Raw genomic sequence first — 12819 nt, forward strand, 5'->3', positions numbered from 1 at the left:
TTGCTCAGGTGGGGTCAATTAAAGCTGGTCGGGGAGGTTAGAGCTCCAGCAGCAGGGATGGTGACCACTGCAATCCTCTATAACCTTCAGCATTACCTTGGACCCACAACTAGAGATAAGCTATAAGATAACCTCAAGAGATAATCACCAATTAGACCAGTGTCAGGTCCCCGATTGTCTGCAGAGTATCCATGGACCGAAGTCTACGTGACTTGTGCTGTAAGCACCGTGCTCAAGGCCAGAGCAGGGTCGCTGAGGGCAGCGTGGATGGTCCACATCTCGACGGCTAGGTTCCCCGCCTGCTGAGTTAGCTTTCATCACGCATCGATTGGATTGACGCAACACCGATGACGTACAGTGTGGCCATGACATGACATTCACAAGCATGGAGAATGTGTTTGTGTCTGTATTCGGGCCTTTGTGGGGACCGAATGTCCCCAGATGATGTTGCAGGGATGCTCTCCATGAGGAAAAACGCTCATTTCTTCCCCCAAACTGCAGTTACTGTAAGAAGAAGAGCAGAAGAGGTCGAAGCTGGAGTGTTGAGTGCTGTTGAGTGCAGGACAGTTACAGTAAACATAGCACAACATGGAAACACCCCACAAAGACAGGAATACAAGTTGCTGCGTGTGTGTGTGTGTATATGTGTGTGTGTGTGTGTGTGTGTGTGTGTGTGTGTGTGTGTGTGTGTGTGTGTTTGTGTGTGTGTGTGCGCGCGCGCGTGTGTGCGTATGTGGTTGTAGTCTTTCTGGATGCAAGGACTTTCTTGTTGTCATGGCAATAGCTCCTCATCCTCGCCGTTTGCGGAGCGGGGCCGGTGTGAAGCGCACGGCGAGCCCGTCTGCTGCGCCTCTGGGGTCGAACACCGACCCCCGCGGCTGAGATGGTGGTGGGCTTTCCAGCGCGAGCGCCGCAGACGTTAAAATGGTTTCACCGCAGAGTCTGAAATTCATGCGCCACCTACTCACAAGTCCGCTCCGCGGTTGCCATGGCGACCGGCGTACGCGTTTCGAGGCGGCGTATGAGGTCATCGTTACGCTCGCGGTTGCCATTGGCAACATCCTAGAGAGGGCGCTGCTCGGTTCAGCGTTCGCGAACCGACTCTTTCGAGCCGCCGGTGTTCAAACGAATCGCTCGAACCGAATCAACGAACAGACGAACGCACAGAGGAAGCCAGCTGCAGCATAACACTAATACTAATAATATCAACTGTAATAATAATAATAATAATAATAATAATAATAATAATGATAAGATGGAAGAATTCAGTTTAAACCGGTGCTTTTCTCAAACCAAAAGTAGCACAGAGTGACTAAAATATGATTCACAGACAGGCAGATGCTTATCTGATATAAATAACAATACATTTCATTCACGCGGTGCTTTTTCAAACCCAACGCGCTACGAAACAAATCACGAACGCACAAAATTCACTAATTATAACAATAATAATAATAATAGCAGTGATTCAATACACAAGTTTAGAATCATTTCTGACAACGTGTTACAATCTGGCCCTCTTACGAAGTTTTAAATTGTGAAAATTGATAGTTTAGTTCCACTGCAACTCCAAAACAACGACCAAGGCGGTTTGTGAACGTGTTTAAAAATGTTTATCGTTAAAAACACAGACACAAACGTGGTGTAAGGGCTGCAGCCTGAGGCTGAATCGAGCGGATGCGTTAAAACACTGAAACGCCAAAGCGAGGTCCGACTCGGTTGCGGCTCGGAGTTGTTCATAAGACTCGGCTCCGAAGAACGATTCTTTCTCATCGCTATGCGGGGAGGTGGGCGGGGCGGCGACGTCGAGGAGGAGGGGGTTGTGGGCGTGTCTACGTGCGGTGACGCAGCGGCGGTGGGCGTGGCCGCGGCGCTGCGCAAAGCGCTGCTTGTTGTTCCCCCCGCAGAGAGGCGAGAAGATGGCGGCCGTGTCAAGCGGAGGCGCTGCTGGCTCCGCCGCGGCCGTGATCCCGCACTCCGCCCGGCCGGCCACCGCGGCCATGGGCGCCCCGCACCGAGCGCAGACCGCGTCCGGCGTCGAGCACCAGGCCCGGGTGGCGCCGGGCCCCTGCATGGCCGGAGCGGGCCACCCGTCGGCCGGCAGGCCGCCCCCGGCCCGAGTGGGCTACTACGAGATCGAGCGGACCATCGGCAAGGGGAACTTCGCCGTGGTCAAGCTGGCCACGCACGTCGTCACCAAGGCGAAGGTAAGCGGCGCTCGCCGCGGCGGTGGCAGGAGCTGAAGTCGGCTTCTCGTGCCCAGGCTTCGGGGGCGAATTCTCGCGTTCCACCTTAAATGGTGCAGCAGTTACATTCTGATGCCTCGCCATTTAAGGTGGAACGGGAGAATTCGCCCCCGAAGCTGGCGAAGAGGAAGCCAGCCTCAGCCTCGTATCTCCCTCCGAGTCCCGAGCTCGGGGCCTTGGTTTGTGCGTGTGTCTGCGCGTGTCGCGCATTCCCCGCTTTGTGGGGACCCGCCGCTTGAAAAAAGCAGCATGACCGGGACCTTGTGACAACTCGGGGACCCGCTAACGCCATTTCCCTTTCCCTTTTTACCGAAAACGAGCAGAAACGCTGCCCAAGCTGGAAAAAACGACGTCGTCCGGTTGATTTTTCATGTCAGCCTATCTCGTCCTACAGAAGTCGAGGGAAAGACCCGACCAAGACAGGAATACACGGTTATGTGTGTCTGTGTTGTGTAGCTCGCCAGCTAGCCTAGCTCGGTGCGGCTAACGGGCTCTCTGCGGGCTTTTCTGCCTCTTCCACCGTGAAAAGTCGACCTTTATTGATTAATATGCTTCGCTTTAGCTGCAGAGAGGCTGTCGTTTCGACTAATAGCGGCAGAAAGCGGCGTGAAATGTGTCGAGGCTGGTTGAGGCAGCCTGGGCCAGTGTTTAGCGAGTGATTAGCCAGCGTTAAGTCTTCATTTCAGGCTTTAAAATGTGAGACGAGGCACCTGAGGGCACGTATTGGAGCCTTGGGGTGTAAAAGGGCTGAACTGAGAGGGGTAGACGGGGTCAAGCGGGCTGGAAAGAGGCTGGAGGAGCCTGAGTTTGGCTTGTCAGCTCCTAGTTCACGGGCAAGCCGCAGTATGGGTTGGAGGCAGTTGGTGTGATGGTTGGATGTTGTCTCAGTTCACCTTCCCTGCCTTTTCTCGGTGGGCTTGGGGACGTGTGTGCGGACGGGAAAAGGCCCGCACCGTTCCGTCCTGGCTTGTTTACATTGTCTTGGGCTCCTTTACAGGCACCTCGCACTGCGCCGTATGGCTTTCCCTTCTTTTTCCAGAGTGTGGGCGTCTTGCAGGCAAGACGTACAGTTGGCAGCAGTGGGATACGACTCGCTCGAGTCCGGCAGGGGCTTGAGGCTCGAGGTCAGCAGGATCCCGATGCGGAAAGAGGATGCGAATTCCCCGATTCCCTTCCCTACCCTCGTGGATCTCGTCCCCCCACCCCTGTCGTAGGGCCCACGCAGACCCGAGGGAACCAGAGGCTGTCCTGATTCGCCCAGGGATCGCCGGAGGTCGAGCGCTGGGGCTTGCCCGGGGCGCTAAACCAGATTTACTAAGCAGTGAGATCAGCCGTAAGAGGCTGGAGCTGGTCAGGCCTACCTGAGTGCTTGGAGTCTGGAGTATGGGAGCTCAGGTGGATTACCCTGCATGACGTCACCACAGGGCTGCTGTCGCCCGTTCAGCAAAACAAGGCCGGTTTTCAGTGTTTGGGATAATCTCAGGTGTTTCCCAGGAGTGATGCCAGTCTGGTCGCAGCTGATGTCGCAGAGATGCAGTACCAGCCAAGCTCTGGTACCTGTGATGGACTGATTTCTCCCAACTCTTTTGTCATTAAGTTGCAATTGAACATCGTCCTGAGTGGTTTCATGCGACGTACCTCGTTCTGGGGGAACTCTGAGTCAGGGTCGTGTGCGGCGATTGAGATGTTCTGAGCCATCAGTGCCTCCGAAAGCCTCTTCAAGAGAAAGATACTGCGTGAAATGGTTATGAAGGCCTGTCTGCGGCTTTGCTTCACAGGAGTTTAGGATAAATGTTTAACTTTTCTTAATGGTTGATGGTGGAGAAGTTCCTGTTGGCCGTTTTTTAGGCAGAGAATTCCTCAAATAGAACTTTTTCCTCAAGATTTTTTACTGTCATTGTTCCATGTGAACTCAGAAGACACGTGTAGGTTCATTGTTGGTTTCGGGTCATAAATGATTGGCTGTGTTTGTGTTGTAGGCATAGTGGGTCCCATCAGCACCACGGTGGAGAAGCCAGAGTCACCAGTGAACCTTACATTTCGCATCACATTAAAACTAGCCGTAGGTTATTTTATGTATTATGTTGTGCCAAGACAAGATGTAAGGAGAAGTATTTGATGCGTCTGTTCCATGTTATTATTTTGATAGATAATTCTATGTACGCAAGAACTCCATCTGAAGCTTTGGTGGAGGTCTTTGCTGCATCTGCCATATGATACTCTTTATAAGTGCTACAGAAGTTTAGCCTGTGCATGTGTTTCAAGTCTTGTATTCACATTTGTAGCCTGATTTCCGCTGGACTGAGCGTTCCAGCTAAAATTTGGGTTGGGTTTGGGCTGCCGCGTTCCTGTCGTTTACCAGATCAGACACTCCACTCTGGCCATAAAATCTAGCTGAAAGCTAGAATTCAGACTCTGGATTAGCTCATCAACTCAGTGAGTTATACCACTGTAGAGCTGGTCAATAAGACAGAAGGTCTTTCTGTCATTATCACAATAAACTACATTAAAATGTCACAATATGCTTTTCTGAGCATATCATGGAAATCCTGAGTACTTAAAAAAACTTCTTAACTGCATGTTCAATTACAAAGACAGCACAGTTCGTCCTGTGTAACTCTGTGTATCGTAAAAAAAACTTCTTAGTCATGATGGGACATTTTGCCATATCTGCGCCCACTTCTGACACCATTGTATTGCTGGTACCTGTGCCTATGACTATACTATGCCAACCAGTCTATGAGAGCTGCACACTGTGTCTGAAGTGAAGTCCCTTGAAGTAGCACATCTCTGATTTAAACATGATTAATTCTTTAATTATTTATGTATTTAAAATCTAGCCTTGGCAAGGGCTAAGACTAAATGCAATTGTTCTGATAAATATTGTGACTGTGATTTAAAATGGGGATTATTTTGTGAAAGTGAAGATCTGGGACTTTTATTTTGGCTAGAAAGACCTGACTGTCCTCTTTATTTGGCTTGTGCCATACTACCAGTTAGCTGAAGTTGTGTTGATCCAGTACATGGTTGCTTGACTGACGTAAGTTTGGTATATACAACAAAGTAGGCAGTTTTTAGCTTATTTGTAATTAATAGTTTATACAGTATGGTTCTCATTGTGCTCGTGCATTTAGAGCGTTCTGCTTAATTAAATGCTTAAGATTTAAACCAAGAGTGGTTTGTTAAAATATGCCATTCTGGAGAAACAACACAAGTTACTCACAGTGATGGTGAAAGGAACCAGATGTCTGGAGATCTAAAGCTACTACATGGTATTACTTGCAGAAAAGTAGATGCAGTGTTGCTAAAGCCAGAATAGTGGCGGTCTGCATTCCCGCTGGACGATATCTTGCAGCGCGGGAGCTGTATAGCATTGAAAGGGTTCTGCTATTGTTACTTTGTTGCTTGTTGATTTCAAGCTTATAACATTGGAAGAACAATTTGGTCCTATAAAGAACTATTTTCAAGAAGGTTCTGTATACAACCATATACAACACATTCTACATCAGTCTGAGGAACCGTTTCTCCACGCAGAGAACTTATGAGTGCAAATGGTTGCTGTAACCTTATGGTTCTACGTAGCAATGTGGACTGTACTAAAGAACCTTTTGAAGAACCATCTTTAAGTGTGTACATTATCAAAAACTTAAAAAGTTTTAAGAGGGGGAAAAAAACGGAACCTAGTAAGAGTTTGTGAGCTGCCTTAGAGGCAAACAAACCTCCATGTGTTGTGCCATCACAGCCATAAGTTACTGGCAGTGTGTGATACATCGCACTCAGGAGTCGAGCCTCAGGTGTACATTCTGGTCTTCATGGGCACAAAAAGTCAGACATGAATCTCAATTAAAAAAAAATCGCAATTTAAATTGCAGGCAGAAAAAACACAATTAGATATTTTGCTAAATCGTTCGGCCCTACTGAAGCGGGCGGGAGCGGGACTGAAAAACCAGTCCCATGCATACCTTGACATTGGGCCTCTTTCACCGACTGTTCTTAAGAAGAAATTCACAGATGTTCTCTTATTTGGGATTTGTTCTTGGGTAAGAACAGGATCTACACACTGTCAAGAGCACAAAGCTGCGAACGATTCTGCGCTTTAAGAACACATCATGAATCTGAGACTTCATGAGACCTTTTCTTAGGACTAGGGCTGGGCAATAAAACGATAACGATAATTATCACTATAACTTTGTTGTGTTCTACTGTAAAGGGTAGATTAAAACAAAGCAAAAATCAGCCTTTGAACTTGCAGGAAATAGTGATTTGACATTTATCGTGATATGTATCGACATCGAATATGAAATTTTGTGTCGTGACAAGATTTTTGGCCATATCACTCAGCTCTACTTTTGGACACATTTGAGAACAAACTTGGGAAGATATCAATGAATGAGGGCCCAATGGTTTTTCAGATTTACTACAGTTTTACCACCAATATTTTATATACGTATATATATATTATGTTAATATATAATATTACATATAAAAAATATAGTGAATGAATGCTGTAGGCCTGGTGACCCCTGGTTACTATCAAGCCACTGTAGAGAAATGAGTCAGTAAGTTTCTCTATGATGATCCACTTCACATCAAACCACTGAATGAATGTTTACATCTCATTGATTGAATATGTAGGGAAAAAATCAATTTAATGGCTGATATAAAATTCATAATCATCCACATGCAATCAACCAAGAGTGATCGGCCAACTCATTTCGCTACGACGCTGTTTATAGGTCGTTCCGCACTCATATAAAATTCATAAACATGGTGTTTGTGCTTTCTAATGCTGTGGTTGGATTGATCCAATGGTGGCGACGCAGTAAAAGCTATATAATAATAATAATAATAAAGCCGTCTGTGCTATAATACTGTACATTATCCCTGCTTTCTGTGCTCAGGGCTAATCCCGGGGGGCTTTTTTCCTTCTCCCATCAGCAGAAACCTTAATCTGGTAGTCTGTGGGTTTGTTACACAACTGGAAGTGTGTAATTGTGTCTGAAATAAGCTGGCGGTCGTCTAATAGACAGGTGATGAATGTGAATCAGCGGTAGTTTAGGTGTGGAGGTAGTCATAGCCCTTATACAACTGTCTCGAAATGTGCAAGCTTTCATGTTGTCTCGCTTTGTGGTTTCAGTCTCGATGCCTCATCATATCACGGCGAGCAGCGTTTGTATGTGTGGGAACCTTTCGAATGGTTTAAAACGTTATTTTTTTATAAAACAGCAAACAAACTGGTGGAAACCACCTATCCGAAACCACCAGCGAACCTACAGACGTCTTTTGAGCTTTTACGGACCTTTTTTGATGCCGAAATAGTGATAAATCGGGAAAGAAATGAAGATTTTTTTGGGAACTGTTTTTTGTGTGCACCTTTCCTCTCAGAAACTCCTTCAAATAATAACATTTAGATCCAAAACTATCTTAAAACAATGTCTTGGATGTCAGGTCATGTATTAATAATCATCCTAGGTAATAATTTAATGTGAGGGAGCTTTTAGAGCTGGACGTCTGGTTCCTATCACCACTCTGGAATGGCGCAAACCACTCTGAGTGACCGCCATCTAATCATGCAGTGAATACGTCGTTTAAAGAGAAGGTATTCTGTTTTAAGTGGATTGAGTTCATGTTTTCATGCTTCTCAGGGAAGGTGTGGTAAATGAGTGATGGAACAGACATGACCCGTTCAAATCATTCAACGTAATAACATCTAAGAGTCATTATTAACCTTGTAAAGGGTCTTTATCTTCAGGGACCATTGACTGTGAGGACGTTGAGGTCGTTCCCTTTGGCCTACATGGTTTTTCACTGCGTTGCATAACTACCATGTCTACAGAAGAAGCAGACAACACTTAGCAGGCTGGTAAACATGGAAATTACACCGACTCATAAGTGAAAGTTAATGAAATGGAGGCATACGTGAAGTTACGGGATTTCCACCGATCTCAGGTCAGCTGTTGTGTAAAAGGGAAAGAGAAGCTGTACTTCTTCCCATTCCTGATCATAAAGACTGCATGTAAACGACTTCTGTGCTCATGCTGATGCTTCAGCGTCCGTCACAGTGGGCGACTGCTGGTTTTGTACCCGTTTCGGAGTGATATCTGCTAATACTAGCTGCTCTCGATGCTTCCAAAGTCCTCCCTAATAACACCTTATGCAACTGCTTCTGGCTTACATCAGGCCTGCTTGGTCAGGTACTCGCATAAGCAGACAGGGGTTGAGGCAGAGTACTAATCTAATCGTTTAGTCACTCAGAGCGGTCTAGAGCCACGTTTAGACTCTCAGATCTCTGGGTTTCTTCGTCAGCATATCAAATACTGTGAAGCCGCAGTATAGAAATATGGGCGTTTTGGAAATATGAAGCTAAATATACCGTCTCAGTGTTTCTCATTGACCATTTTCTGGGAAACCACCAAAGCTAGGCATGGTCTATTGAGCTGAAATTGGGGCGAATGGGAGGGGCTTATGCTGTGGACACCCCCCACACTCATGACTGAGCTTCTTTTCTGAATTGTCTGAATTTATAGGGTTTATTTTTGCTAGGAAGTGGCACTGGAAAGGAGAGCTTTTATTGATCAACCAATGTAGTATGTATTTAGAGACAATTTGATACATTAAATATTTGAAAATCAAAATTAAATTTTGACTTTGAGAATCAGAAATCATACCGAACGTAAGCTGTCCTGGAGGTCACCAGTTCCCGCTGTTGTATTTTTGTAATCGCTGGTAGTTGAACTGAACTATTGATGTGGTTCATGTCTGTACACAGTCTATTTAGGTGTGGGGGGTGGGGGGTTGGTAGGTGGGTGGATTTGGGGGCTCAAGAGGGAAAAAAAGGACAGTGTAATCATATTTCAGCTAAAACCGAACATAGTATAAAGAGTTTTATTAACGCAGCTCAAAAGCACTATCATTGCTACCTGTGCAGGGATTCGAACCCCGCAGTCTCCTGCGTGTAAAGCCATGTTATTAACTACACTGTTTAATGTCTGTGTAGTATTTTTGTTTCTGTGTAGTATTTTTGTTCTGACTCTATTAGAGATTTCCACCAAATCTCGTTTAAGTCCCTCTGTTAATACTAATTATACTGGGTGTAGAAACTTATTAACACCCCTTACTGTTAACTGTTGTGTTTGGTTGTGTAATAACCTCTTCGTACAGTGTGAAGCTTAATTAAGCATTTTATTCTTAGCATTTTATTGGTGGGATTTCCAGCGCTGTGGTGATAAGTGACCGGTGAGGACAGGAGTTAGTGGGGAAAAAGGTGGTACTACACCAGATGGGGGCACCCAAGAGCGATGAATCTCATAAAATGCAAGCCGACCCGTGGCCTCTATTCCTGGAACCAGACTGGGCCTCATCTCTGGTTGAAGTGCTCTTTGCATGTTGAAATGGTTCTTCAGAATAATTGAGAACGTGCTGTGTAAGGTTCTATACAGCACCAAAATGGGTCCCTTTGTTGTTACAAGCTTCACATCATAACAATAGAAGAACCGTTTTTGGTTCTCAGTAGGACCTCACAGAAGACATTCACAATGAGTCTAAAGAACCATTTCGTGATATAAAGGACATTTTAAGCATACAAGGGGTTCTTTGAGTGTCCATGGTTCTATGCAGAACCATTTCTTTCATTGAAGAACCCTAGCAGAACCATCCTTTTTAAGTGTGAATAAGTCAGCTGGGTAGGTGTGAACTCATCAGCGCACACAGGGCTCATGCTATTCATCTATCAACCGGCTGAATACGGATAAATCTAATGATGCCGAGATCTTATGCCAGTATATTTTGGAGCATTTCTATTGGCCCATTCATGACGAGTTCATACAATGTCAAAGTAAAAACAATAATGGAGATGCCTGTTTTTGCCGCATCGCGACAAAAATTGTAATAGAAATAGAAATATAACGTTTATGTTTCTAGATGTTTTTCTAATTACTAACTAATTAGTAGCTGTATAAAGGAATCAGATTATTTTGGTCACATTTGACACAATATTCAACTAAACTGTGCAGCGTAGTACAGCCTGTGTAGTTCTGTTGAAACTTTGAAAAATTTGTCATTGTTGGAGAGTTCGGCCCAATGTTTCAGACAGATGTTTGATTATTGTACTCCAGAATGTTTGGATGACGCTAAAATATCCACATTTATTGTATTTATTTGTAATGCGTACTCAAATTGATATTATCCCAGCTTCTACATTTAATAATTTTGTACTTGTTGACAAACCTGAGCGTGAAAAATGACACATTGGTCGAGAATTCCCATCGTCCCAACGTTGGAACCTCCTTGCTCGGTTCCTTCTGTTGTGAGACAGTCTCTGTAATATGGCCTGCAGGTTGAATTTTTCCAGTGTGGCCACATATCCACCCAGTGAAGATAATATCTCCCTGCAACTTGTAAAAGCAAGCCTGCTAACAGCTCCTGCCAAAATTTTCACACGTCCGTCAAGCTCGAATGGTGAATTGAACAGAGGAGAGAACCACACACGACTTACGGGCTGTAATCATGTCTCGCTTGGGTCAAAACAAATAAATCAAGAGCGCAGTTTGCGTCTCTGGACTGAGTAATGTTCATCTAGGTTCTTCACTGGCACCACATGCATATTAGCTCCTGTTAGACTAAGGAACCTTCTCTTGGTGGCTTTGATGGTCTGTAAATTGACACGTCAACCTACTTCTCATAAATTGGATCATTTCTCGTGTTGGTTTTCGCTCTACTCTTCAACCAAATGGCCTTTTATGGTTGCCGGGTTTGGTGGAAGATCTCGAAGTCTCACTGTCGAACTCACAGATAACATGCAGTCTGGAGATGTTCATTAAAAGGCCGCTTTTATCTTCTCTCTGATTTGAAAACAGGTGATTTATGGATTAGGTGCCGGTGGTAACGTGATAAAACTGGCTTCTGTTTGTTTGGTAGGGATGGCACCAGAGCGCAGAGTTTTTTCCTTTTTTTTAATCTGATACCATCTCTATTTTTCAGGGTTGTGTTGAGGACATTCTACACATTATAAAATCTTCACGGATTGAGACAATTGAGAGCATCTCACCCTTTTTGCCTGGTATTTTAGCCTTTAATTGCAAAGAGAGAACATAGCGCGAGTTGTAGCCACAAGAAACACACAAAATCACAAGTTTCACCATCAAACAAGCATGAAGACGCAAAATGTGGAGGAATGTCAAAAAAATGCTAGTTTATTTTTTTCTTCAGTGAGAATTGGAGAAGTACTCCATTGTGAACTGGCTGTGTGAGAATATCTGCTCCATACCTGATGAATATTACAACAGCAGCTCCTCAGTTTCCTGAAGCGCTCGGTTACGTTCCAGATATTATCACTAGTCCTAAAAAACAAACAAAGCTGATCGTGATGCTTGATGATATCAGAGGTAACTAACTACTCATTACTACTACTCTCACTTTCTCTCAGCTGCCAGTGAGCCAGTCTATATAGCGGGGAGTAAAAAACCCCCTCAGACTGTCTCACTTTCTCTCAGCTAACCGTGAGCTTGTCTATATAGCGGGGAGTAAAACCCCCTCAGACTGTCTCACTTTCTCTCAGCTAACAGTGAGCTAGTCTATATAGCGGGGAGTAAAACCCCCTCAGACTGTCTCACTTTCTCTCAGCTGGCAGTGAGCTTGTCTATATAGCGGGGAGTAAACCCCCCTCAGACTGTCTCACTTTCTCTCAGCTAACAATGAGCTAGTCTATATAGCGGGGAGTAAATCCCCCCTCAGACTGTCTCACTTTCTCTCAGCTAACAGTGAGCTAGTCTATATAGCGGGGAGTAAACCCCCCTCAGACTGTCCCACTTTCTCTCAGCTGACAGTGAGCTAGTCTATATAGCGGGGAGTAAACCCCCCTCAGACTGTCTCACTTTCTCTCAGCTGACAATGAGCTTGTCTATATAGCGGGGAGTAAACCCCCCTCAGACTGTCTCACTTTCTCTTAGCTGACAGTGAGCTAGTCTATATAGCGGGGAGTAAAACCCCCTCAGACTGTCTCACTTTCTCTCAGCTAACCGTGAGCTTGTCTATATAGCGGGGAGTAAACCCCCCTCAGACTGTCTCACTTTCTCTCAGCTAACAGTGAGCTAGTCTATATAGCGGGGAGTAAACCCCCCTCAGACTGTCTCACTTTCTCTCAGCTGACAATGAGCTTGTCTATATAGCGGGGAGTAAACCCCCCTCAGACTGTCTCACTTTCTCTCAGCTAACAGTGAGCTAGTCTATATAGCGGGGAGTAAAACCCCCTCAGACTGTCTCACTTTCTCTCAGCTGACAATGAGCTTGTCTATATAGCGGGGAATAAACCCCCCTCAGACTGTCTCACTTTCTCTCAGCTGGCAGTGAGCTTGTCTATATAGCGGGGAGTAAACCCCCCTCAGACTGTCTCACTTTCTCTTAGCTAACAGTGAGCTAGTCTATATAGCGGGGAGTAAAACCCCCCTCAGACTGTCTCAGCTGGCAGTGAGCTAGTCTATATAGCGGGGAGTAAACCCCCCTCAGACTGTCTCACTTTCTCTCAGCTAACAGTGAGCTAGTCTATATAGCGGGGAGTAAACCCCCCTCAGACTGT

The 12819-nt window shown here is 45.5% G+C and overlaps 1 protein-coding gene across 2 annotated transcripts in view; it reads left to right on the forward strand.

Annotated features, from left to right (window-relative positions):
* Window positions 1–1928: 1928 nt before the first annotated feature.
* The window catches only part of sik3 (SIK family kinase 3), a 70979-nt gene continuing 60088 nt past the window's right edge, over window positions 1929–12819 (forward strand). For both annotated transcript variants that reach the window (XM_017684508.2, XM_017684510.2), the window contains exon 1: window positions 1929–2207. In XM_017684508.2, the coding sequence (XP_017539997.2) occupies window positions 2001–2207 (207 nt within the window). In that variant the 5' untranslated portion in view covers window positions 1929–2000. The remainder of the gene's footprint in view (window positions 2208–12819) is intronic.

This window comes from Pygocentrus nattereri, chromosome 17 (assembly GCF_015220715.1).
Source record: "Pygocentrus nattereri isolate fPygNat1 chromosome 17, fPygNat1.pri, whole genome shotgun sequence".
Taxonomy (NCBI): domain Eukaryota; kingdom Metazoa; phylum Chordata; class Actinopteri; order Characiformes; family Serrasalmidae; genus Pygocentrus; species Pygocentrus nattereri.